At 34.4% G+C, this 24,142-nt stretch overlaps 1 protein-coding gene across 3 annotated transcripts in view; it reads left to right on the top strand.

The window, feature by feature from the left end:
* The window catches only part of LOC309859927 (uncharacterized protein C8orf34 homolog), a 570,857-nt gene extending 547,337 nt beyond the window's left edge, over positions 1-23,520 (top strand). For all 3 annotated transcript variants that reach the window (XM_082721209.1, XM_082721210.1, XM_082721203.1), the window contains 2 exons: positions 16,573-16,670; positions 23,312-23,520. In XM_082721209.1, coding sequence (XP_082577335.1) covers positions 16,573-16,670; positions 23,312-23,497 — 284 coding nt within the window. In that variant the 3' untranslated portion in view covers positions 23,498-23,520. The remainder of the gene's footprint in view (positions 1-16,572; positions 16,671-23,311) is intronic.
* The last annotated feature ends 622 nt before the right edge of the window (positions 23,521-24,142 follow it).

The raw sequence follows: 24,142 nt of genomic DNA, 5'->3' as shown, positions 1-24,142 counted from the left end.
TAATCGTCCGGGAGAGATTTCTTTCTCCTGGAGCCTCTGAGCAGCTGCAGTCTGTACATGCTATTCCCTGGGCCTGCTGTTCAGATGACATCTTAACACGTCTTTCCGCTATCTCCCTCGTATACTTGAACACTGGTTTTCTGGATTTTGTGATTCATTCCTTCTTTGTTTAGTCCTTTGTTTTGATTGAAAACTGCCTTAAAATGTTGCCTATCTGAGACTATTTTCATCCTTCTCTCACACTTTACTGATAGTGTTGCTATATGAAGGTTCTTCAACTCAATGATGAGATATCACCACGCACCCTCATTTTCTGGGCTCAGCTTGCAGAATTCTGGCTACCAGGTTGTACCCTCCAGGCAGATCAGACAATTCTTTTCCATGAAATCTTGACCAGTCCAAAAAAAAAAAAAAAAAAAAAAAAAAAGCTAAAGATAATGCCATCCTGGGCTCCCTAATGAAATAAAAGAAAATTCCCAGATCATAGTCCCACAACCAGCAAATTGCAGTTAGAATTTCCCACACGATTTTGAAAGCACTGTTCCTTTTTCATCTAGCTGTGGGGGTTACTGTTGAGGGTATCTTTTCATTCCAAATTTATCCTTTGAATGTAATCTGAATTTTTGGTTTTCTTTCTGGAAGTTTTTGGGATTTTCCTCTCAGTCTTTAGTGCTTCTGAAATTTCATGATATTGTACCTCGATATGCTTCCATCTTAGCCATTTGTAATGAGCATTCAATGTACCCTTTCAAAATGGACACTCTTGTCTTTCAGTTAAGGAAATTTTCTTGATATGTTTTTTATTTATCCTTCTGTGTTCTTTCTTGTTACTTTTTTTCTTTAATTCCTACTATTTAGATATCAAGCTTTCTGGACTAATACATTGATGTTCTTACATTTTACTTCTTTTTTTTTTTTTTAAAGATTTTTTTGTTTATTTATTTGACAGAGAGAGATCACAAGTAGGCAGAGGGGCAGGCAGAGAGAGAAGGGGAAGCAGGCTCCCAGCTGAGCAGAGAACCTGATGTAAGTCTCGATCCCAGGACCCTGAGATCATGACCAGAGCCGAAGTCAGAGGCTTAACCACTGAGCTACGCAGGTGCCCCTCTTACATTTTACTTCTTGAGTTCCATCTTTTTATCTTTCTTTTCTATGTTCTGGGAGATTTTCCCATGTATAACCTTCTTCCTTTAAAAAAAATGCTATTATATTTATATATATTTTTTTGTTTCTGATTAGTCCCCCTTTATTTATTATTTTAACTATTAGTTTATTTGTCCAGTACTCAGTCATAAGTATTTTTTTAAGATTTTATTTATTTGTTTGACAGACAGAGAGACAGCGAGAGAAGCAGGGGGAGTGGGAGAGGGAGAAGCCAGCTCCCCGCTGAGTAGGGAGCCCAATGAGGGGCTTCAGCCCAGGACCCTGGGATCATGACCTGAGCCTAAGGCAGATACCCCATGGAGTGGTCCCCTTTTAAAAGTAGAATTTTAAAATATAATCAATTGATGTATCATGTATGCCACATGTCTTTTATTCCTCCGAGAATGTTATAAACTTTCTAAGTTTCTATGTCCTTGTGTTATCTTTGTTGTTTTTGCATAGGTTTCTTTTTTTCTTTTTATATTTCATGTTTGACTTTTCTTGACATGTCTAGTTTTTACTGGTTTCCTGTTAATGTAAGAGGAAGTGCCAAAACACTGACAACAATCCTTTTGTGCCTTGGGCTATCACCTGTAGGCTTCAGTACAAGCTACGGTGCTGGGCGGTTTTTGTCGCTATTGATGTTGTTTCAATGGGGATACCATGATGTAGTTTAGGTTTCTTTGGGGCTGTTCAATATGCCACAGAAAAGAATCTTCTACTCTTCTGCCTGGAAGGTATAAATCTGGCTGCCGAAACTGTGGAGTGACCCCAACAATGGGCAAGGGAGTGGTTTCTTAGCATTCAATCTGTATACTTTCCTTTTCCGTAGATTACTTTTACTTGTTAGCAAAACAAGTCTAAAAAACATGTTTTGCTCTCTTCAGAGAGTATGCCTCTGGTTTTCTGCCAGGTAGAAAAGGAGAAATTCCCCCAGCTGCTTTTTGTAGTGACATTAATTAGGGTTGGGGATAACTTCTTTCTAAACAGAACCTTACACCATCCCTTTATTTTTAGCTCCAAACTCACTCTCACTTCTTGAGGTACCTGGTACCGATACGGGCATTTTGGGGGAGTCTGCAGCACAAATCAAGCCGCTTCTCAGCTTTCCTTACTGCTGACAGAATTCTCTCCCCATTTTCTAAATCAGTTGTCAACAATCCTTTTGCTACATACTTTTGAGTTACATATCTGTGATCTTCTCTTCTCCCTTTTCTTATGAGTTTACTTTTTTTTTTTTCTTTAGCATCTATGTCATTTTGGTGGATATTGGAAAGAAATAGAGGCAATTTTTCAGTTCACTCTCAAAAACCTAATTTGGCTTTGAATATAGAAATATTTCACTTTTATAAAGTGGCATTTACTAACCTTTTCCTTGGCAATATTTTATCTGTTTTTATGTTTAGAATTCTTTCTATATTCTAAAATTAAATGTGTTTGCTCATGTTTTCTTCTATATTTTATGATTTCACTTATATTCAATTTCTAAATTCATTAGGATTTATTCATATGTATATGTTCTTTAAATAGTCCATTGTCCCTTGCCATTTGTTGAATAATTTCTTATTTTGCCATTGTTTGATTAGGCTGTGTTTATGACCATTCAATTCCTATAATATCTAGGAATGCTTTTTGTATTTTGTGGATGTGTTGGTTTACTATCATGGCTATTCCATAAAACCACATCATGAGAAATCTGAGGGCTATCTTTAAAAAAAAAAAGAAAACTTTGTGATTATTCTTCATGGGAAATAAGTAAGATAATTAGGTGCCAAGTGTGTTTAACTCTGTTTTTAGAATGCAAACGTAACTTTTTACTTTATAATCTAGCTAATAATTTTAAGTGTAATTTTTAAATTTATAAATTCAATAATTTATGCAGATACTTTATCCAGTGGAAGAATACAGAGTTCAAAACAATCAAAAGAAAACTTGTTGCTTAATATCTTAGAATTTATTTAACTTGCATTGTTACATTTTCATCTAGTTAATTCTGGTTCACTGGTTTTAATTCCAGTGGCACTTTTTGTCTAATTTATTTCTGTATTAATCTTGAGTCAAATATTTTTCTGTTTCATGGCAGAAGATACCTGTGGTCCTGGCATTCACATTAAAAACTGTGGTGGTAGTTTAGGTAAAGAACAAGTCGGATTGTGTTATGGACTAAATAGTGTGTCCCCCCCCCCATTTATATATTGAAGATCTAAACCCCTATGTGACTGCATTTGGAGATACGATCTTTAAAGAGGAAATTGAGGTTAAATGAAGTCGTAAGGCCAGGACCCTAATCCAATAGAATCAGTGGCCTTATAAAAAGATGAGACCCAAAGATGAATGCACACAAGGAAGAAGAAGGCCATGTGGAGACAGAATGAAAAGGCATCTGTCTGCATGCTAAGGAAAGAGACCTCAGGAGAAACCATCCCTGCCAAGGACCTTTCTCTTGGACTCTAGCCTCCAGCACTATGAGAAAATAGATCTGTTATTTAAATTAACCTAATGTGTGGTAATTTATTATGACAGCTTCAGCTGACTCATACAGGTAGATAGTTGTAAAAGATCTTTATGTGTGTACCTTCAAGTTCATTGGACATATTTAGGAAAACTGATATCATTGTATTGGCTTTCCTTAAATAGTTCTTATTGCAGGCTATGAAACTAATTTCATGACCCACTAGTGGCTAATTTGAATTTTAAAATGCAGATTTGTCCTACTGCATCATCAGGTCACAGGACAGACAGGAGGGAGAGCATACCCAGTTGTGTAATCATGAGCTATGCTTCCAGAAGAGCAGAGTGCTTAGCTTAGCTGGGTCACTCACATGGACGGGAGAGGCGGCTTAGATGGATTTCCTGTTGCTTAAGACAAGAATGCTACTTCATCACCATGCCAATATTTTTGTGTTTTGTCATACATTTATTTATTTTTTATTTATTTACTTATTTATTTTCAAGATTATTTTATAAGATTTTATTTATTTGAGAAACAGATATTGAGAGAGAGCATGAACTGGGGAAAGAGGCAGTGGAGAGGGACAAGCAGTCTCCCTGCTGAGAACAGAGCTGGACCCGGGACTCCAGGAGGGGGCTCAAACCCAGGACCCTGAGATCATGACCAGAGCTGAAGTCAGACACTTAACCAACTGAGCGATCAAGGTGCCCCTGATCATACCTTTAAATAAAGCTAGTCACTCAGTTGTTCTCTATCTCAGTTTATCGAAAGATAAAAATGGAAATACCTCCCAGCTTAATATCAGACATTATTTGGGCTAAGATAAGTTACACATGAAAAATAGCTGAAAGGTAAATTTTAGAAATAATTGCCAGACCATTATATTTAATGGCTTATAATTTATTTCCCTTTTGTATTTTCCCTTGCCAAAATATGTACAAGGAAGAAATCAGAACAATAATAATAAATGATTATAAAATAAAACAAAAGTATGAGTCAGTAAATTTGAGGAATTTTTAACAATAAAGTATTCCATTCTTTGATCTTAACTTTTTTTTATCAAAAGATCAATTGGATGTATCATGTTATTTTTAAAAAATTGAACATCTTTTGGTTATGGTCCATAGGCTGATTACATAAAATTTAATTGCATTTTGTTTTCAGTATGATGGCTTACTATTTTGATTTTTGTCTATTTATAAAATAATACAAACATTATTGAATTGAGAGTAATATATAGTAATTTTTATAGTATAGTAATTTTTTTTAGGTTTCTAAAATTACTAAAATTCCACCTCACAGAGATAAAGATTGCATCATCAGTTTTTGTTCCAAGATAAAATGGAAAAAATATGAAGGAAAAACAAATGGGAATGGAGCCAGAGAGAGGGCAGGCACCATCAATTCTGAGCCTTGGTTTCCAATGCACAACCATTTAGATCTTTGGTAAAGCTCCAAACAGATGTCCTACAAGTTATGCATGGATTTGGGGGGACACTAGTGAATGGACTGTGTTTCTCACAGGAGCTGGGACAGCAGGTAAAGGATATGGGGATGAGGACAGCTAGTCATAGTGCAGCTGATGCCTGGGCTACAAGACTATGTCCTCCCCACATACTGCAAATATTGTCCTCTACTCTCCTTGGCTAGTCATATCCATGTATATTTTAAGATAAATCAATTGATTTTTTATCTGCCCTCAATGTAACCACACTTGCCCCTTGAGCCTCTTTCTCTGGAGGCCCCATGGTGCATTCTAGACCAGTCACTTCTTCCCTTGGGGCTTGTGCTTCTTCAACACTGAAATGAAAAGTTTGGAAAAGAGTCTTTAAAATTTCTGTCTCTAGAAACTTCTGCTGTCTCTGTGTAAGATCTCTAAAATATGTTTCATTCCTTGAAAGTAGACTTCTTATTTAATTTCTTCATAGTTTCCATAATGCCTAATATTTCATCTCAGTTCCATACACATTTATTACATCATTAAGTGCCTATCATGATGTTGGCACAGTATGTCAGCTGAATGTTAGCCCTAAATAAATAACAAGTCTAATTCTTCTGATAAAGTAATAACTTTAACAAAAGTCTACCTGTTGTAGCTGGTTCTACTAAGTTTCTGTTTGTGTATTTGTTCATTTTTGTTTGCATGACAGAAATGCTACAAATTAAAATGCTCCCAGGGACAGAATAAATAAAACCATAAGTAATGCTTATGAATTATTAGTTTACTAGAACATAGCTGACTTGGTTACTCTAAAACTTGAATAATCTCAGTGAGAAACAAACCTTTGCAAAATCATTTCTATACATATTTAACATGTTTTTCAGCAAAATCAGGATCGTTGCTTAAAATAACATAATGTCATAACATAATGACCAATGAAAGCTTAATACACCTGTGCTTGGGGCCCATAAAAAGAGCAAACTTAACTGAAAGTTAAGTGTGTGTTAAACCTTGACTATATGTTTTTAGAATTAATGGAAATGCAAACTTCATATGGAGCCAAATCTCCAGGTGTGACTCTGCCAAGAAAAATAGATCTTTGAAGGGTAAAAACAGGTGGGAAACAAATGTCTTTCTAAAAATCATTCAATCATAACCTACTTAATGAAAGTACTAGTGAAATTCAATTGCTCAAAACCAGCATATCCTCTTATACCAAGGATATGGCCTATTCTAACACATGAGGGTTTATTTCTGACATCCCCATAATAATCTAACTCACCTTATTCACCTGTATTTTAGTCATCTAACAAGTATTTATGTATAAATGCTTTGTCATAAGTGCTAAACCAGAGTGGCTTCAAAGAAGAGTTGATTTTTTTCACTAGAATCTTGCAATCTATACTAGCAGTTCACCAGTGAAGACATTAAGAGGAGCTCATTCTCGCCAGAAATTGGGGTCAGCACTGTTGGACTCTTCACATGACAAGGCCATTCAAATGAGGCTTTGCTTCTTTGCCTATGTTGAGCCATCTCTTCTTATCCTCTATTTAGTCCAATATCCAATATCCAATCATGCTCAACTCTTAGTTCTTTACTTCCATCAATTGCACATACACTTACTCTGATATTTCCTTGAAAAATACATTCAGTTTTTAAAAATAAATTTAACCATTATTTCTTTGTTGAATCTTATTCTTGCCCACATCCCCAATATAAAACCTCTCCTTCTTTTGTGTCCCCAAGTCCTTCATGTCATCTATTTGTTTACGTGCGAGTCTCCCCTTCTAGTCCCTTTAGTGCAGAGCCTTACTTTTTAATAATCATGGAACCCTGAAGCATAAAACAGTGCCTGAGACAGTGGAAAATCAACAGATACATATTTAATAAGTAGAATCATTTATTTATGGAAAAACTATATCATGTTTGAAGGAGCCCATTCTTTCCTACAATTTGGAAGATTTTTAAATGATTAAAATTAAAACGTGCTGTTAAAACACTTATGTAAAATTAGACTTCTCCTAAAGGATTTTAGTCATCAGTAATTGGATCCTATGTCCTCCTTAACATATAACTTACATTTTTCTTAAGTAAAATCTTAAAGAATTTAAAAAGGAATGGTGTGCTGAAACTGAGAATGGAAAGCCAGTGTGTATTCCTTATTCTATATTTAATCTAATATTAAAGACAGTCAGTATCTATTAAAGTGAATAAAAATTAAGCAATTTTTACTCCCTTGAAATTTTGAAATGACTAAAAGACTTCAAGCATTGGTTATGTGATGCCAGATACCTATATTATATCATATCATGGTTTGTGCCCAAGGTAATTTGACTTTAAATCCAGGTCATTATCTATGTTATATTATTCCACTCTGACATATCTTAAAACAATAATTGCTTTTATAAATAAGTTTAAAAATTAAAAATGATGTACTTACTATAAAATAAGATTTAATATTCAGTAAAGTATAAAGAAAAAAGTCAGTTTTTTCTGAAATATCCCTTCAGATATATCAGAAATAATCCCTATTAATGGGTTAATGAATGTTCTTCATAATCTATTGTCTCTGTATTCTCTCACGCATTCATACATACACACACGTACACAAATATACACACACATACACACACACTCAATCAGTTGAAGAAATAGTGAAAAAGAAGATGCTATTTAAAATAGTAACTCAAAAGATATTCCTTTAGGGTTACTATTTTAAATACAATTTTCTTTCTGACTACATTGTTTCATATTTCCAATGCAATGTAAGTTTCCTTGTTTTATCCCTGTCTTTAGTAGAAATAGGTCTAGTATTCCCAAATTATGTAAAATGCTAGCTTGGGGATTGAGATATATATATTATAATGTCAAGGAAGGAATAGCCTTTAATATTTTCCCTGTATCTATAGATTTGATAAGTGGTTTTCCTCAATAGAACTAATAATATGGTGAATCAGACCAAAGGATTTTCCTAATATTGAACCATACTTGCAATCTTGAAGTAAATACAACTCTTTCTTTAATGTGCTATTGGATTCTGTTTGCTACTTTTATCTTAAAAATTTTACATTGTTATTCATAAGATCAATCTATAGTTTATTTTGTGTACTTTTAACCCAATTTTAGTAACAAAAAAAAATCATTAATTTAAAAGGAAAACTGTTTAATATGTGAAAATAAATGAGAGAATGACCAACAATAAAGATATTTAATACTGGCAAAGATAATGGTGAAATTGAGAATATTTTTCTGAGATTCCTTCAAAATAAGATATTCATTTATCAAAAATAATAATTAACCTTTTTCAAAAAGATTGGACCCTCAAAAAAATTAGAAATAAATAAAATAAATTTCAAAAAAATTGGACACTTACTGGGAATTCTTTCCATGGATTTTTTTAAAATCAGCTTTTTGCATATGACATGTTTTATATTCATAATCTACAAAATTAAGTTGCATCATAGGCTAGTTAATGTAAAAAAAAAAAAATAAATAAAGGGCTAAACCCACTAAGGATATAAGTACATTCACAGGCCACAGAATTAGTAAAGCAACCAAAACACTTAAGCACTTTATGATTCTCCTTGTTACTCCTGAAACTCAACATAAAAGTTGAGTTCTCATTTTACTTGGCTCTAATATTAACATTATCATTGTATTGAATTCCATTGTGTGTTGCAAATCTGAACCTCAAGATGTAGGATTATATGGCCATAAATTAGAATTATTTGACATGTGTCAATAAAGTAACATTGCCAAGCACTAAAATGTGTTGGCTTTGTGTCAAGTCTGAGGTCAGGATTTGTAAGAATGACATAGTCCTTTTTCTTGCCTGCTTATTGCTATGGCCCTCAGGCTGTAGTAACCAGATGTCTGGCACTTTGCATTTAAAGGTCTCACAGTTTTAGCAGATAAAGCCTCAATTTTTCTTTCTTTAACTCGAAGTTTTACTGTTTTCATTAAATACACTTCTTTTTATTAATCTTATTTTTTCTATAATCTATCATCTACAATGAAAAAAAAGAAAATTGTAATTTATCATGCATTTGAATTACCCTTTCAACTAAGAACCAAAGAATAAATACATTTAATTTTTCCCTTATGTTGCTTAAATTGTGTTGTGTAAATCATAGATACTGTTTGAAATTTAATCTCCCCATGTATGATAAGTAATTTGATGGCAATTTCTTATCTTCTTCATCTCTGAATCTCCAGTCCTCTATATACTTAAACAGTGTTCAATAAATATGTTGAAAGAATAAATAAATGGATGAGTCTGTAACTAAAATCATTTGAAACAGTGACCTTCTAAGACTACTTCCATATTGTGATTCAAAAACAAAACAATACAAAAGAACTAAAAAAGAAGAAGAAGAAGAAGAAGAAGAAGAAGAAGAAGAAGAAGAAGGAGGAGGAGGAGGAGGAGGAGGAGGAGGAGGAGGAGAAGGAGAAGGAGAAGGAGAAGGAGAAGAAGAAGAAGAAGAAGAAGAAGAAGAAGAAACCAACAACAACAAAACTGGGCCGAACTAGTTTTTTAAGATTGTTCGCTAAATCCCTATAGGGGAATTTATAGTTGGATCTACTGTCACAGCTAAAGAGAATTGAATCCCATAGGATCCAAAATGTCCTCTTAGGGATGATAGCAACTTTATCATTAAGTTCCCTTTATTAAATTTTAAAATTAAATTTTATTGTGGTAATTATGACCAACCATCTGGGTTTTATCTGAGTAACTTGAAGACCATAAGGGCTCTTTTGTATCTACAATAATCTTCATTTCAGGGTTAAAAAAAGCCTTTCATAAAATATAGGAAGAGATTGTAAACACTATCTAATGAACAGCTGAATCCCAGACTAGTACTATAAAAATAAGAGTCAAGGAATGCCTGGGTGATGCAGTTGGTTGAGCATCCAACTCTTGGTTTTGTCTTAGGTCATCATCTCAGGGTCATGAGTTTGAGCCCTGTATCAGGCTCCACACTGAGCACAGAGCCTACTTTTCTCTCTCTCTCCACCCTTCTCTATGTTTCCCCCCAATCTCTCTCACTCTCTCCAAAATTAGTAAATAAATCTTTAAAGAAAGCAGAGAGAGAGTCAAAAAACAGAGGCCATGAAAGCACCAAGACTGATTTCAGGTCAGCCGCAACAGATACACCAATAAACCTGGGGCATTGAGTCCCATGAGAAATCAAGAAATGTATTATTTAAGGGGATATCAGAAAGACTCAGGAATCAAGTCAAAGAGGCTCCCACTAGCCAAAGATGGAAGAGTTCGAACAACCATAGCAGTGCATTGAAACACATGTTTAAAATCCATAATTTATCACACACATAGACACATCCACATCCATTATTGCCTTCATAGGTCACCTTTAGAGGATATTGAGCAAAACACCTTAGTATTTTTAGAACTGGTAATAAGGGTAAACAAAGATTTATCCTGCCTTTCCTATATAAACTATATCTCAAAGTAACCCCATAAGTGGATTAAAAGAAGTTTCTAAATATAGAACCATCCCCACTCATATATGAAAAATGAATGGTAGAATAAGACTATTATTTTGCCATTACTTGTGAACTAATAAATCTAAGAAATAATTACTAAATGCAGTTAACACCACAAATACTGAGGTAACCGGACATTCATGCCTGCTGTTGGAAATATACAGCACCACCTAGGAAGCTGTCCTGCCAAAAACTTAATTCTCAATCTGATCGAGGCATTAGAGGACCTTCCAGTTTACATGAAATAGGGGAGCCAAGGGAATATGCTACATGACATTCTGAAGATTCAGAAAACAGCATGCAGATGGTGATAGACTCTAAAACAGTGCCTCTCAAAATGTGGTCTCCAAAGTGAAAGGTTTGGGAATTGTTACAAGTTCATGAGATAAAGAGCTTGTGCCAGAATGTAAATCAATTACATCACTAAGCACACTCTTCAGTTCAGCCCGAGGAAGCTGTGTGTCATTGTCATTCTGAGTCAATCTTCTTATCTCATTCAGACCAGCACTATTGCAAAAATGACCTGGTGTCTTTTCAAATTTATAAAGAACAGAGGAAATAAAACTCACAGATTAAAAGAGATCTAAAAGAAAAATCAACTAATTACAACGTCAAGTGTATTTTTACACTGATTTTAGCAAATTATAATGAAAATATATAAGAAAATTTGCGGACTGACCAATAATATAAATGAATTGGGGCATTGTGATTATAGTTATTATTTGGAGACACAATTTAGAATATTATGGATAAAATGATATGATGTTTCTTCAAAATAATATGGATGGATGTGTGGAGTGGGTAAGGTATGTTGAAGTATCAGGATCAGACACGTTAAGTTGGATGGTAAATGTATGTACTTTCTTCATGTTATTTTCTCTACTTTTGTATAAGTTAAAATTTTCCAAAATAAAAGATTAAGATCTAAATAAAGAAGAAAGCCTGAATTCCATCTCTGTAAAAATAAATAAATAAGAAAGATAGAATTTGTAGAAAGTGAGAACTAGAATTAGAATTAGGACCAAAATAACACTGAGTAATTTTTATATAGGCAGCAATAGATTATAAACATACACATGCATGCTGAATGCATACCCACAGTTTTCTTTGTCAAAAGATCTATTTTTCTAACATTGAAATTCAAGCATTGTATAAGGACATATATGGAATGTTCCTATGTCCCACTATTATAAATTGAATTGAGCCCCTCAAAAACATATGTAAAAGCCCTACTCTGGGACTTCTGCATATGACCTTATTTGGAAAGAGTTTTGAAGATGTAATCAAGTGAAGATGAAGTCATTCAGATGGGCCCTAATCCAATATGGCCGGTGTCATTTCAAAGAGAGGGAAATTTGGATACAGGGAATAACAGGTAGAATATTAAATGAAGATGGACACAGAGATTGGAGTGACACATCTATTAACCAGGAACACCAAGGACTACTGACAATCACCATGAACCAGGAGAGAGTCATGGAACAGATTCTCCCACAGAGCCCTCAGAAGAAACCAATGCTGTTGACAACTTGCTTTCAGACTCCTGTTCTCTGAAACTGTGAGACAATAATCTTACTCAGGTTTGAGTACTTGGTACTTAGCTGGAAAAAGTACTTACAGTACTTAGTAGCCCTAGGGAACTAATAGGGCCAGTGAGCCTGATAAGAGTGGTGGCTACGTATCTGTGTCAGTATGTTTGAGGGCAGCGAGGCAGGGAGAGGGTGGTTCCCCATGTTTTTACAAAGGCCTTTTTATTAAAGATGCTGTCATCATTTAACAATTGAGTGAGTTGTTGACTTTTTTATTTTCAGATTCGCAGCTCTGTGTTCTCTTTTTAATCACAAAGCTTAAGAATAAATAGCTACAGCACTTACTTATGAAGCAGGAAGGAAAAAGCATCCAAAACTTTTACAAAGCAAGTAGGCATTTTTTCCTGCAAAGTAAACCATGTCTATCCAAAACACACCAAAACAACTGGTCGTTATAAATGAAAATCTGATTTCTTGGTGAATTTTTGAAAATGTGGTCTGCTAATTATATGGGTATCATCTGGGCCAATGTTTTCTAGTCCTGTGCTCCAATAGGCACTTCTAAATGGTCAACTTTTGAAAAACATTATAATGAAATCCGATTTGTTTGTGCACACAGCTCCATGGAACAGGAGATAGTTTTAAAACTACATTCCTTACTACAATTGGGAGGACAAAAGAAAAAAAGGAAGAGAAAGTGGAGTATGGTGCAGGAAAGAAAAAAAAAAACCAAAGGAAAAAACTTACAAACACATGACACCTTTTCTCTGCTTGGCTTCATGTACAGTTAATACTGGTTTGCTTTGTGATGAATAGATTTGATGTCTTATGTCTGCAATATATTCTCTGGAGTGAATAGCGTGTGACTTCTGTGATATAGCAAGGACCTGAGTAAAACAGATCGTTTACAAAATGGTAGTACGAGCAAAACGAAATCAGTCCTAAGAAAATGAGGACTCAGGTTTTCCTAGAAGAGGATCCGGGGAATGAAACTCAACCCAAAAGAAGTTTATCTGCCTTTCACAGTCATAACTTTTGCTGGCAGTTCTTAACTCCTGGCACCATTCAAAGTTTCGTCAGTGGTGAGACAACTCATTGTTATCCTTTCAACACCTTTTCTGAGTGCAATGTATGGTACTTTCCTGCTGCCTTCTAGCAGCTGCTGTCATGCTCCACAGGAAGTCTTCCAAGTTCTTCAGAGCTGCACCAGGGAAATAAACCTAGAAATGGAAAAACATTGTCACCCCCCTAGGTGCTCCTTAAGCTCTTTAATATCAGAGACCTGATGCTCAATCCAACAGTATTCTGAAGTAGCCCAAGGATAGAGTATCCACCATCACTCATATCTCTCATTGCAAGGCAGATTGTGGGAATGAGAGGTAAGTATATTTAAGAAAACATATGAAAAAGCATGTTGATTTAGATGATATTATTTCTTAAGAAAATATGAAATATTTCAGCTCAAACAATTTCCAAAATTTCCAGCTCAGGAACAAAATTTGACCCAGCAATATGGTACATGTTTCTGACTCCAGTTTCATCTTTTTCCAAGTCAACATTAAAGAAGAGATCAGATGGTATGAGAAAGAAGGGAATTGAGTGAGCAAGAAAGATAAAGTAGACTGACAAGAAAGAAATCAAGGGAGGATACACAGAGAGAAGTAGAGAACAAAAGAGAAAAGTATCAGTTGAGTAAGTTCTGAGGTTAAATGTTATTTATTTGGGTTACCTAGAGTTATCCAATCTTTGGAAATGCTAATTAGCTTATTAGTCATTGCTCACAACTTGTACTTCTTCAACTTAAACCTGAGGTTCTCAGTTTTGAGTATAGATTGTAACCACATGGAAGTTCAAAAAAAAAAATCCTTTTTTCCCCCTGATTTAGGTACAACCTGTAATTGTACTTTTTTAAAGTTCCTCAGATAAAGTCACTTCCATGAAGCTCCCATGACTGACCAAACCAGAGCACCCTCCTCCTCCAAAATAAGGAGTGAATCAACAATCCCAGAGCTGTGGGATCTACCCATATTTTAGACCAGTGGCTGTCAAAACAAGGGATCCATCAAAAGCTCTATGGAACTTTTTATAAGTATCAATTTCTAAGCCCCATATTAGTGATTCTAAGTCAGTAGGTTTTGAGGTTTTCCCTGAGCATTTGTGTTTTGAAAAACCTACATGGATAGCTTTGAAGCAAAACAAGTACATAAAATTACCAACTTAGTTGTTTAAACTTCAATTCATTCAGACTTTGAGAGTCGGGAAAGGATCCAAAAACAGAGATGACCTTTACCAAACATAGAAGTTGCTCATGCTGCCCTAACAAAGTAACATAACTCAAACAACAGAGATTTTTATTGTCTCACAGTTCCGGAGGCTGGAAGTCCAAGATCAGGGTGTCAGCCTAATTGGTTTCTACAGAGGGTGGTGAGGGATGATCAATCCCATGCTTCTCCCCTAGTTCTGGTGGTTTGTTGCCAATTTTGGTGTTTCTTGCTTGTAGATCTCTGCCTTCATGTTCTTATGGTGTTCCCCCTGTGTTCATGTCTGTGTCCAAATTTCCTCTTTCTGTAAGGATACCAATTATATTAGATTAGGGCCCATCTCAACGATCTCATTCTATTTAATCACCTCTATAAAGATTCTGTCTCCACATAGTCACATTCTGTGATACCGGTGGTTAGGACTTCAACATGAATTTTGGGAGGACACAATTCAGCTGGTAATATCAGATGTCTCCGTTTTTTTTCTCCAAAAGTACTTTGGCATTGGTAATGTCTATTTTGTCAATTCTCAAGGAATTAGAACTCAATAAAATATAAGTAGTTAATTGCCCTGAACCTAACCTAACTCTTGTTTGTAATCTTAAAAACTTTAGAAATTGGATTCTGTAGCTCATCTATCGATCATCTAATCAGATAAAACTGTAGGGAAAACATTTTAAAATTGTCTGTTTGCAAAACATCAACAAGGACTTTATCATGTGCTAGACTTGAAGAATGCCTTGGCTTTGAGACATTTTTAAATTAAAATGGTGGTGAGAAAACAGTTGTATCTTGTGCTAAAATTATGATGCTTTTCCCTACCAAAAATGTTTCTACCATCCACAAGTTGTTTTCCAGGCTTGAGATAAATTTTGTAGGGAAAGCTGTACTCCTGAAGATGACAGATATTCTTCTGATTCTTCATTTATCAAGCTCATTTTTGCTCATATTTTTTCTAGCCTCTTCCTTTTTTTTCCTGAAAGTTGAGTATCAGGTCTTTGGCTGTATATGGTTATCTGAGATGATGATATTTAACCTGAAGTGAGCAAACTTTTAATTAAATTGATCCTATAAGACAAAATGTAGAACATTCTTTCTTCCACTGTACAATTTCTAAATAGAATTTTTATTTTTTGTAAAGAAACAAAAGAAAACCAAACCTGAGAACTTTTTCAAATGGTCTATCAAGCATGAAATCTGAGGTGTTTTTTTTTTTTTTCAAAACCATTCAATGTACTGATGCTTTATGATTTTTCAAAGGAAAAATTGGAAAATAACATCACCTTAGCACAGGCAAGGATCTAGTTCTCACCATTTTTGAATGCAGACAAATCAATTAAATCTCAGAATTCAACACACGAAGAAACATTGAAAGTGTTTCTGTTTTATTTTGCATCTGGGAAAGAAGAGCTAGGAAGAAATAATGGGTGAAATTAAGATAAGAACTAGTTTCATGGCAGTTTCACCAAGAACTGTCATCATCTGCTCATGTGAAAAAGGATGTCAGGGCAAGAGACCTTTAAAAAAGAAGAAATAAACAAACTGGAGCCAAAACACAAAGCTGTGGATTTGGGTTAGTTCTGGGTTTTCACAGTTTCTCTTTGGGGACTTGGCTTGAAGATGGAACCCTGTCTTAAGCATTCTGCCGCCCTGAAGGGATTCCATATTTTATAAGATAGAGAACAAGGAGTGTGTGTACGTGTGTGTGCATGTGTATGTGTGTGTGATTTTTGGATTGTGTGAATGTTGCCTCTTCTCTGATATACAAAAGCAGCATAGTTTATATGCACATACTTTCCACCTAGAGAGAAATGAACCCAGAATGGAGGGAACATTTTGGCTGAGAGCCTCAGCTGGGATGTGGAAAGCAAACAGAATAAGGTGAGTTGAAGGTTAAGCTGCGTTGTATTGATGTAGTAATGTTGTCTTTAGAACAAATTAGCTCACTGGGACTTGGTGACACAGTGGTGTATTAAACCCTTCTTTACTAAAAGAACATGTGCAGATTGTTTCTAGCTTGAAAAAGGCCAGTGAAAAATGACACAACGATCAAGCTTGAAAAATGTTTACTTTGCAGAAAATCATTTAAAAATGGAATCTCAATTTTGTTGGCAGCTCGGTTTTTTAAAAGGGCTATTTATTCTAGACTGCTGCAGCATATGGTTTATTACAGTTTATATGGTATATTGGAACTCATGAGCTCGAGCACCTTAGGGAATGTTTGTTTTTATTTTTTTAAAGGTGGTTGGACTGAAATTCAGTATGAATCATATAAGAGAGATTTAGAAGCACGTGAAGATAAATGTTTCCCATGTGACACCAAACAGCACATTTGGAAGGTGAGCCTATGTAAATAAATACTAGAAAAGACCATAGTTTTAACAAATATCAATAAGGAATAGGATTGTGTCTTCCCTTAGTTTGAGAAGGAAGTACAGTTTTTTATACTAAAAAGAATACTATCATCTCATGTACATTTCTGGAAGCTCCATTAGTGTGGAACTAGTCTTAACGTTCATTCTTTCATATTGATTCACTGACTCATTTGTTTGTTACTGAGTATCTGCTTATTATAGTATCTGCTATTCTGCTTGGCTCAACAGGTATAAATCTTAGTAAGACACACTTCTGACATTGAAGAAACTGGAGAGTAGCCGTTTTTCCTTTAAAAATATTACATTAAAAATTATATTAAATATATTTGCTATGTAGTCACATAATTAATGTACAATTATATTGTTAGTCATTAAACACTAGTAAATCATTTGTTTCTAGATACCTCCCTAACTCATTATATCAGTGACCAGAACCCGTATCTAGCACTTAGTAGTGGGTACTAAATAACGTTTTTTTTTAATGAATGAATGGTAGGGTGGGTGAATAAATAACTAAAAAACATGTATGTTTTGCAATTGGAAGTTATTCATTATTTATTACTGATACACTTAAAAATTATAAAAATAAAAACTCTTTAAAATGTTTGACAGAATAAATTTATTGATCTAGAACTTAAAGACAAACATAGAAAAAACTTTATCTCCTGCCTTTCTATGGGCTCTTTTCAATAGCCCTACTTCTTTTAAAAATAATATCAAGGGAAGAAAATAAAAAAACCACAGCCTTTTAACTAGCTCCCAAGAATAACATTAACAAAATTAGCATAGTGTATGTCTTTAAACAAATAAAATGCAAATGAAAGCCTGTTATAGGTTCTTTTCTATTTGTGTTTATGTTTGAGAATACTACAGAGAGTGAAGCCTTTTACTATAATTTATTTTCTCTTTTTTTTTTTAAATTAAAATTATAAGGGCACATGGGTGTCATAGTTGATTAGGTGTCTCATTCGTTTTCTGCTCAGGTCGTGATCTCAGGGTCACGAGATCACCTTGAATGGGACGCCATCCTCAATGGGGTGTCTATTTGAGTCTCTCTCTCTCCCTCTCCTTCTACCTCTCCCTCTGATCTCTCTCTTTCCCAAATAAATAAATCTTTACAAAAATTAAAATTAATAAAGTTAGACTATTATTCTTGACATTTGATAAATAAGCTTATTAAAGGAGACTGTCTTCTCTAACAAGCAGTATCATTCCTTATTTGATAGTACATCATTGTTGTAAGAAGCTTTTCACAAGAAAGAATTCAAATTTTACAACTCCATTAGTGAGGAGAAGCTAGGTTGATTCCTAAAGTGTATTTTGCTGATTTCATCACATACTTCCCAATAAATACACTTTCCCCAGAAGCTTGAGTATAATATAATAATTTAACATATAGTATCTCACTTGATACATTTCTAATTTTTTAATTTGTATTTGTTGACATGGTATTTTGTGTTTTTCCCTGTTTGGTCATTAAGGAAATGATCTACTTTTTCATTATAGTTACATACAAGAAACTGACTTATTGTGACTTTTATGTCTAAAGACTGATTTGAGTTGAATCATTTCAGAGAAGCATTTCTCTAATTAGTTGGGTAATTTATATTGTTCTAATAAACTATAACCATATTTTTGGTTGTCTTCACTGGTCTTGATTTTATTAACTATTGCATGTACTGTTTTTTACAGTACATGTCCCATTTCTTCATTAGTAAAAAGGAGAGGATGACAATTATCATTTCACAATGTTAGAGAAATAAACACATCCATTTGTGCTTGGGACAGTGTCTGGCACAAAGTAAATAATGCTATTTATTATTATAAATAAAAATTGTCCAATATACTTCAGATTTACAGGTGTCACTAAGATATAGAAAGTAAAGTAAAGGGGATTTTTTGATATTGTATTTACACTGCATGAACACCTGTGCTGGTACATTAAATATATTTATTTACTCTTAACCTCAACCCTTTGAGGTAACTGTATGAGCCTAGATAGGATGGATGTAGCATCCAGCTCACCCAATATCCCAGTGGATAATTGTAATTCATGTTTCTTTCTCATTCATCTCACAGTTGACCATGGATTCCCCCCAAGAAACACTACTCCACCTACACATACTGAGAACCAGGCTGTTTCTGTAGAGTGGTTTTATCCCTTTCTAAGGCTTCAGAGTCCCCAAACTGGGTCTCTGTTTCCAGGGAGCAGATAGAGAAGAGAACGCCAGATTAAAGAAAAGATCAAACTTAGGGTCAAGGCTAAAACAATAATTGTATGATGTTATAACCTTGCTCTTTCTTAAACTATACTACTTATTCCTTTATGTGTTCCTACCATTTCAAATTAAGCGTTTGTTTATTGAATTATGCATTCAACAAATTACTCCTTAATGGTTCATACAATGTTAGCTGAATAAATATTGAATTTACTAATATAAGAAATCACTGCTTACCTATAGATATTATCCAGAAAAATATCTCTATCAGAATCAAATCAGAATCTTTATTGGCAACTTCCTCCATATTAGTTTTATTCTATGGTTCTATAAATTTAGTGTCATAATATTATTTAATTGTGCTAGGATTTATTTGTTATTTGAAATTATGATAACTTTATTTCCAATGAAAGTGAAAATACAACAAAATATTGGGTTGTTCTCTATTTTGTGCTTTTCTAACAAAGCATTAAAAAAACTAGTCTTCATTTAGATTTAAACTTTAAAAACAAATTGTTTCTGATCAGATGTCTCTTCTGACACCGAGGAAAGATTTAAATGACAAGATTTCTGATTCTTAATAGGAACTATGGTATCTAGAAAACTTCTTCCTTAAAAAGAATGAAACTCTTTTTTTTTTTTTAATATAATTTTTTATTTTTTATAAACATATATTTTTATCCCCAGGGGTACAGGTCTGTGAATCACCAGGTTTACACACTTCACAGCACTCACCAAAACACATACCCTCCCCAATGTCCATAATACCACCCCCTTCTCCCAAACCCCCTCCCCCCAGCAACCCTCAGTTTGTTTTGTGAGATTAAGAGTCACTTATGGTTTGTCTCCCTCCCAATCCCATCTTGCCAGAGATCAGCTAGATAGCTTATCGAAAAAAGAATGAAACTCTTGATAGAGTAGGTTATTAGATAAAAAGTACAGAAGAGAAACTGAACTGCAGGTGAAAAATTGAGGATATAGATTTACAAATTATTTATAAAACCAGGAAATCAGTCTCTGCTAGCCCACAAGTAGGTTTAGAATAAGAAGAATCACCAGAGGGGTGCCTGGGTGGCTCTGTCAGTTAAGCATCTGCTTTTAGCTCAGGTCATGATCTCCCGTCCTGGGATCTAGCCCTGCATCAGGCCTTCTGCTCAGCAGGGAGTCTGCTTCTACGTTTCCCTCTCCCTCTCTGTATGCTCTCTCTCTCTCTCTCAAATAAATAAATAAAATCTTAAAAAAAAAAAAAAAAAAAAGAATAACTGGGACCCCAGAGAACATCAGTGTTTATTGTGCCAGTAAATCTCTCCTGAATTAACCCTACTTTAAATGAATGCCAACATTTTAAGAATATTTGGAGCCCCTGGTTCTCCTATCTATTGAGCTTAATACCCTAAAACTTCTATTAAAGAAAAAAAATTACCTGGATTCTTTCTGCTGTATTTTTCAATTATCAAAGCAAAGTTGTGAGATCTCCAAAATTTCTTTCTTGCTAACTCATTGAGAGTGAGCTAATTTTTCACTGCAGGTAGTTTGATTTTTACAATACTAATAGCCTATTTTTTTTTTTAAGATTTTATTTATTTATTTGACAGAGATCACAAGTAGGCAGAGAGGCAGGCAGAGAGAAAGAGGAGGAAACAAGCTCCCTGCAGAGCAGAGAGCCTGACACAGGGCTCGATCCCAAGACCCCAGGAGCATGACCTGAGCTGAAGGCAGAGGCTTTAACCCACTGAGCCACCCAGGCACCCCACTAAGAGCATACTTTAAAACTCTTGGTATTACATTGGCTTTGAGTTGTTCTAAATGGTCTGTGAAACAAAAGCAACACTTGGACTGCTGCATACCCTCATAGGACAAAACTGGATACAAAGTATGAATGACCTTGCTATAGATACTTTGGACCAATTCTGCTTTGGAGAATGCACTCCCATAGAGAATGTGTGTCACTGAATTCAGTTAACAAGAGGAGAGAATTATACAAAGTAGTAGACAAGAAAGTTTAATTATCAAAGTTAACATGAGAATGCTATAATCACCAAAAACAATAAACAAAATAGCAAATTTTGTACATTCATTTCTTTAGTTTTTAGTTACAGTTAGTCCTACTGGCTCCAGCAACGCATAGACTAAAATTGGAACCATACAGAGAAGGTTCACGTGGCCCCTGTGTAAGGATGATATGCAAATTCATGAACCTTTCCATATTTAGTTAGTCATATACTTTTCAAATTATGTATATATGTAGACATTACACATATAATGATTTCTTTTATTTATATATCGTTTTGAAAAATGCATAGCACATTCAAAAAGGATTTGGCAGAGTATTTGTCACAGAGGAAGAACAGATAAATCTTAATTGTTCTTTGCTAAGTTCTTGGCATGCATTGTCTCATTTCGTACTCACCAGCCTATGAGTACATGCTACTAGCGCTTCTATTTTAAGGGAGGAAATGAAAGATTTAAAAACCTAAATAATGTTTTTATTGAAGCACAATTAAAATAAAATTCTCTATTAGTTACAGGTGTACTTCATACTTATTCGGCATTTTTACACATTACAAAATTATTCCCATGATAAGTCTAGTTACCATCTGTCACCATATAAAATTATTATAATACTGTTGACTATATTCCCTATGCTGTACATTACAATCCCATGACTCATTTATTTTATAACTTGAAGTTTGCTCTTTGGTCATATACTCTTGCTAGACCTAAGAATTCCTTTAATGTCTTGTGATGCCATGTGTCTCTTCATTAGCTTATCTCAATCTACTACTACCTTTATCTGTCTCTCTTTCCTCGTGTATAGGGATGACCCATTTGGGGATAAAATTTAATCCTGGGAAAGAATATATATAACTTAAAAAATAGGTAAACATGGCTGTTTATGGGCCATATATGTATCTGTTTCAGACATGATTATGTCTCAATAGGAAATTAGAAATGGGCAAGTAATAGGTAAAATAATTAAAATATAGGGTTTCTATTAGCATCCAATAAGTAGAAGGCTCAAAATGTAAATAGGGTTTGGTTGGATTCTAATCAATTCTTCTTGAGAAATAATATGTCCCAAGTTTTAATGATCATTCAGATTAAAGGTAGACATTCCCATAATCTTATTTCAGCTAATGATATATGAAATCACTTCCTGCTATAGCAGTCATTTCCATAAATGCCAATATTTATGTTCCCAGTATTTAAAAAAATCACAACCTTCTTAGTCTCAGTATACTCAAATTTAGTACCAGATTGCCAACTGAAACCCTGAAATAGTACCTGGCCACCTACCTTTATTCGTAGACCAATAAAATCTGGAGCCTTAAAAATGCCATCACCTAGTTTGACTGCACTGAACTGTGAAACCTGGAAGGATGTAGAAACCAGAACAGGCTGCTAAAATGAAGTCATCTTGCTAAAGGGACAATTTGTAATGGGGCATTGTGCTGACAGGTCTGCAAGCCTATAGTCTAAAGTCAGTGTGTATGTCTGAGTTCAAAATAGACCTTGTGTGTGACAAAAACAGCATTATTCTCAACAGTTGAGGGAACTTGATGGATATTGCTTCTCCGAACTCTGGGAAATTAAAATTGAGGCCCTGTGGGAAGGTCTATTCATGTAGCATGCTCTTGTTTCTTAAAGAATGATGGTGTATTTAGAAAGAATGGTGTACAAATGCTCACTGAACATGAAGAATTATCTGTCTTTATTTTCCCAATTAAAAAATGACTATCTACATATATAGTCTGACATCATTTTTTGTGTCTTAATGATTAAAAGATTTATCTCAGTTTAAACTTGAAACCATATTTCATAATGCATTGCTTATGGTGAAAAAAATTAAAATGATTTTAAATAGCATTGTCCCAAAAGTCTGGGTGGAATTGTTTATCTAGAACCTGATACTTTGTTGACAGAAATACCATAGTATCTGGAGTAGTTTCAGGAGACATAAAAGTTTCTTCTTTTTGTAATGCATATTTTATGCTCTTATGTGTAATCTCTATGATCAACGTAAGCAGATTTTCGCTTTTATTTTTAAAATTTTCAAACAGAAATATGCATGTGCAAAATAATTTCAATTTCAATTATTTGTCTATCATAGATTTCCAGATGCCTCAAAATTTAACATGTTCCGTGTTAATTTATAGATCAGATAATTCTCCCTTAGTAAAAGCAGAATTTATTTTCCTTGGTGGAAAGGATTTGTCTGACAGTCTTCAGCAGCCATTTTGGGTGGAAGAAAATCAGAGAATGAGAACTGTAGTCCTAGCTTTGCCAAGTTTGTTCATCCCTCTAGATCAGTTTCCCCATCTGAAAGATGAAGGCTTGAAGTCCATAGCAATAGTTCCTATTTACTGAGAACTTGTTTCTGATCAGGTACAAGAGCTCTCCAAGACCACTCCTAATATCAACTGCATTATGCGAATGAGGAACATTAAGACACAGAAAGATGAAGCAACTCTCATGAGTAATTATAGAGAAAGCCAGAATTTGAACCAAGACACTGGCTCCACAGCTCGTGCAAATCTGCAACTCATTCTGCCTTCCCGAAGTGTTTTCTAGCTGTGAATAAAATGAACGATTCTACATCTTGCCTTGTTATGGTTTGCAGTTTAAATCTTTGTGCTTGAATTAAGATTATGTTTTCCCACATTTTTTTATAGTAAACAGTCTATTAAAGCATGGACATGTAAGTAGGATCATATTTAGCACTGTGGTGTCCAATTAAAGACAGCCTCTTTTTCTTTTCTTTAGTTCTTTTGAAAATGAAGAACTGACCTACTTCCTATATTCACAACTAAGCAAAGAGAAAGAACCTAATAGTCATAAAAAAGAAAATAATGTCTGGAAAAAAATGAAAAAATAAGATGGCCCATTTCCACATCCCAGTAACACATCTATTAGAAAATAAATCACTTTCTTTCAACATGCCTAGTCCAGCATTGGGAGATACAGAAGCCAAACAAACTTTCTGATCATTTTCAAAGTTGTATCTAATAGAGGCAAATTCCAGCTGAATATGTATATGGATAGATATAATTAATTATATAGAAACAAGTCATGTGGAATAGATGAATAGTTAGTAATTTAGATCATTCCGTGAGCTCTGAAGTACCCCAAATCACACACTAAATTAAAAACACTTGTTCAGTTGAAATGGAAACACTGGCTGGACCTAGCTACACTCTAATAAAACCAAATAATTAT

The sequence above is a fragment of the Mustela nivalis genome (assembly GCF_964662115.1).
Source record: "Mustela nivalis genome assembly, chromosome: 2".
Taxonomy (NCBI): Eukaryota; Metazoa; Chordata; class Mammalia; order Carnivora; family Mustelidae; genus Mustela; species Mustela nivalis.
This window is presented reverse-complemented; position numbering and strand designations above follow the sequence as displayed.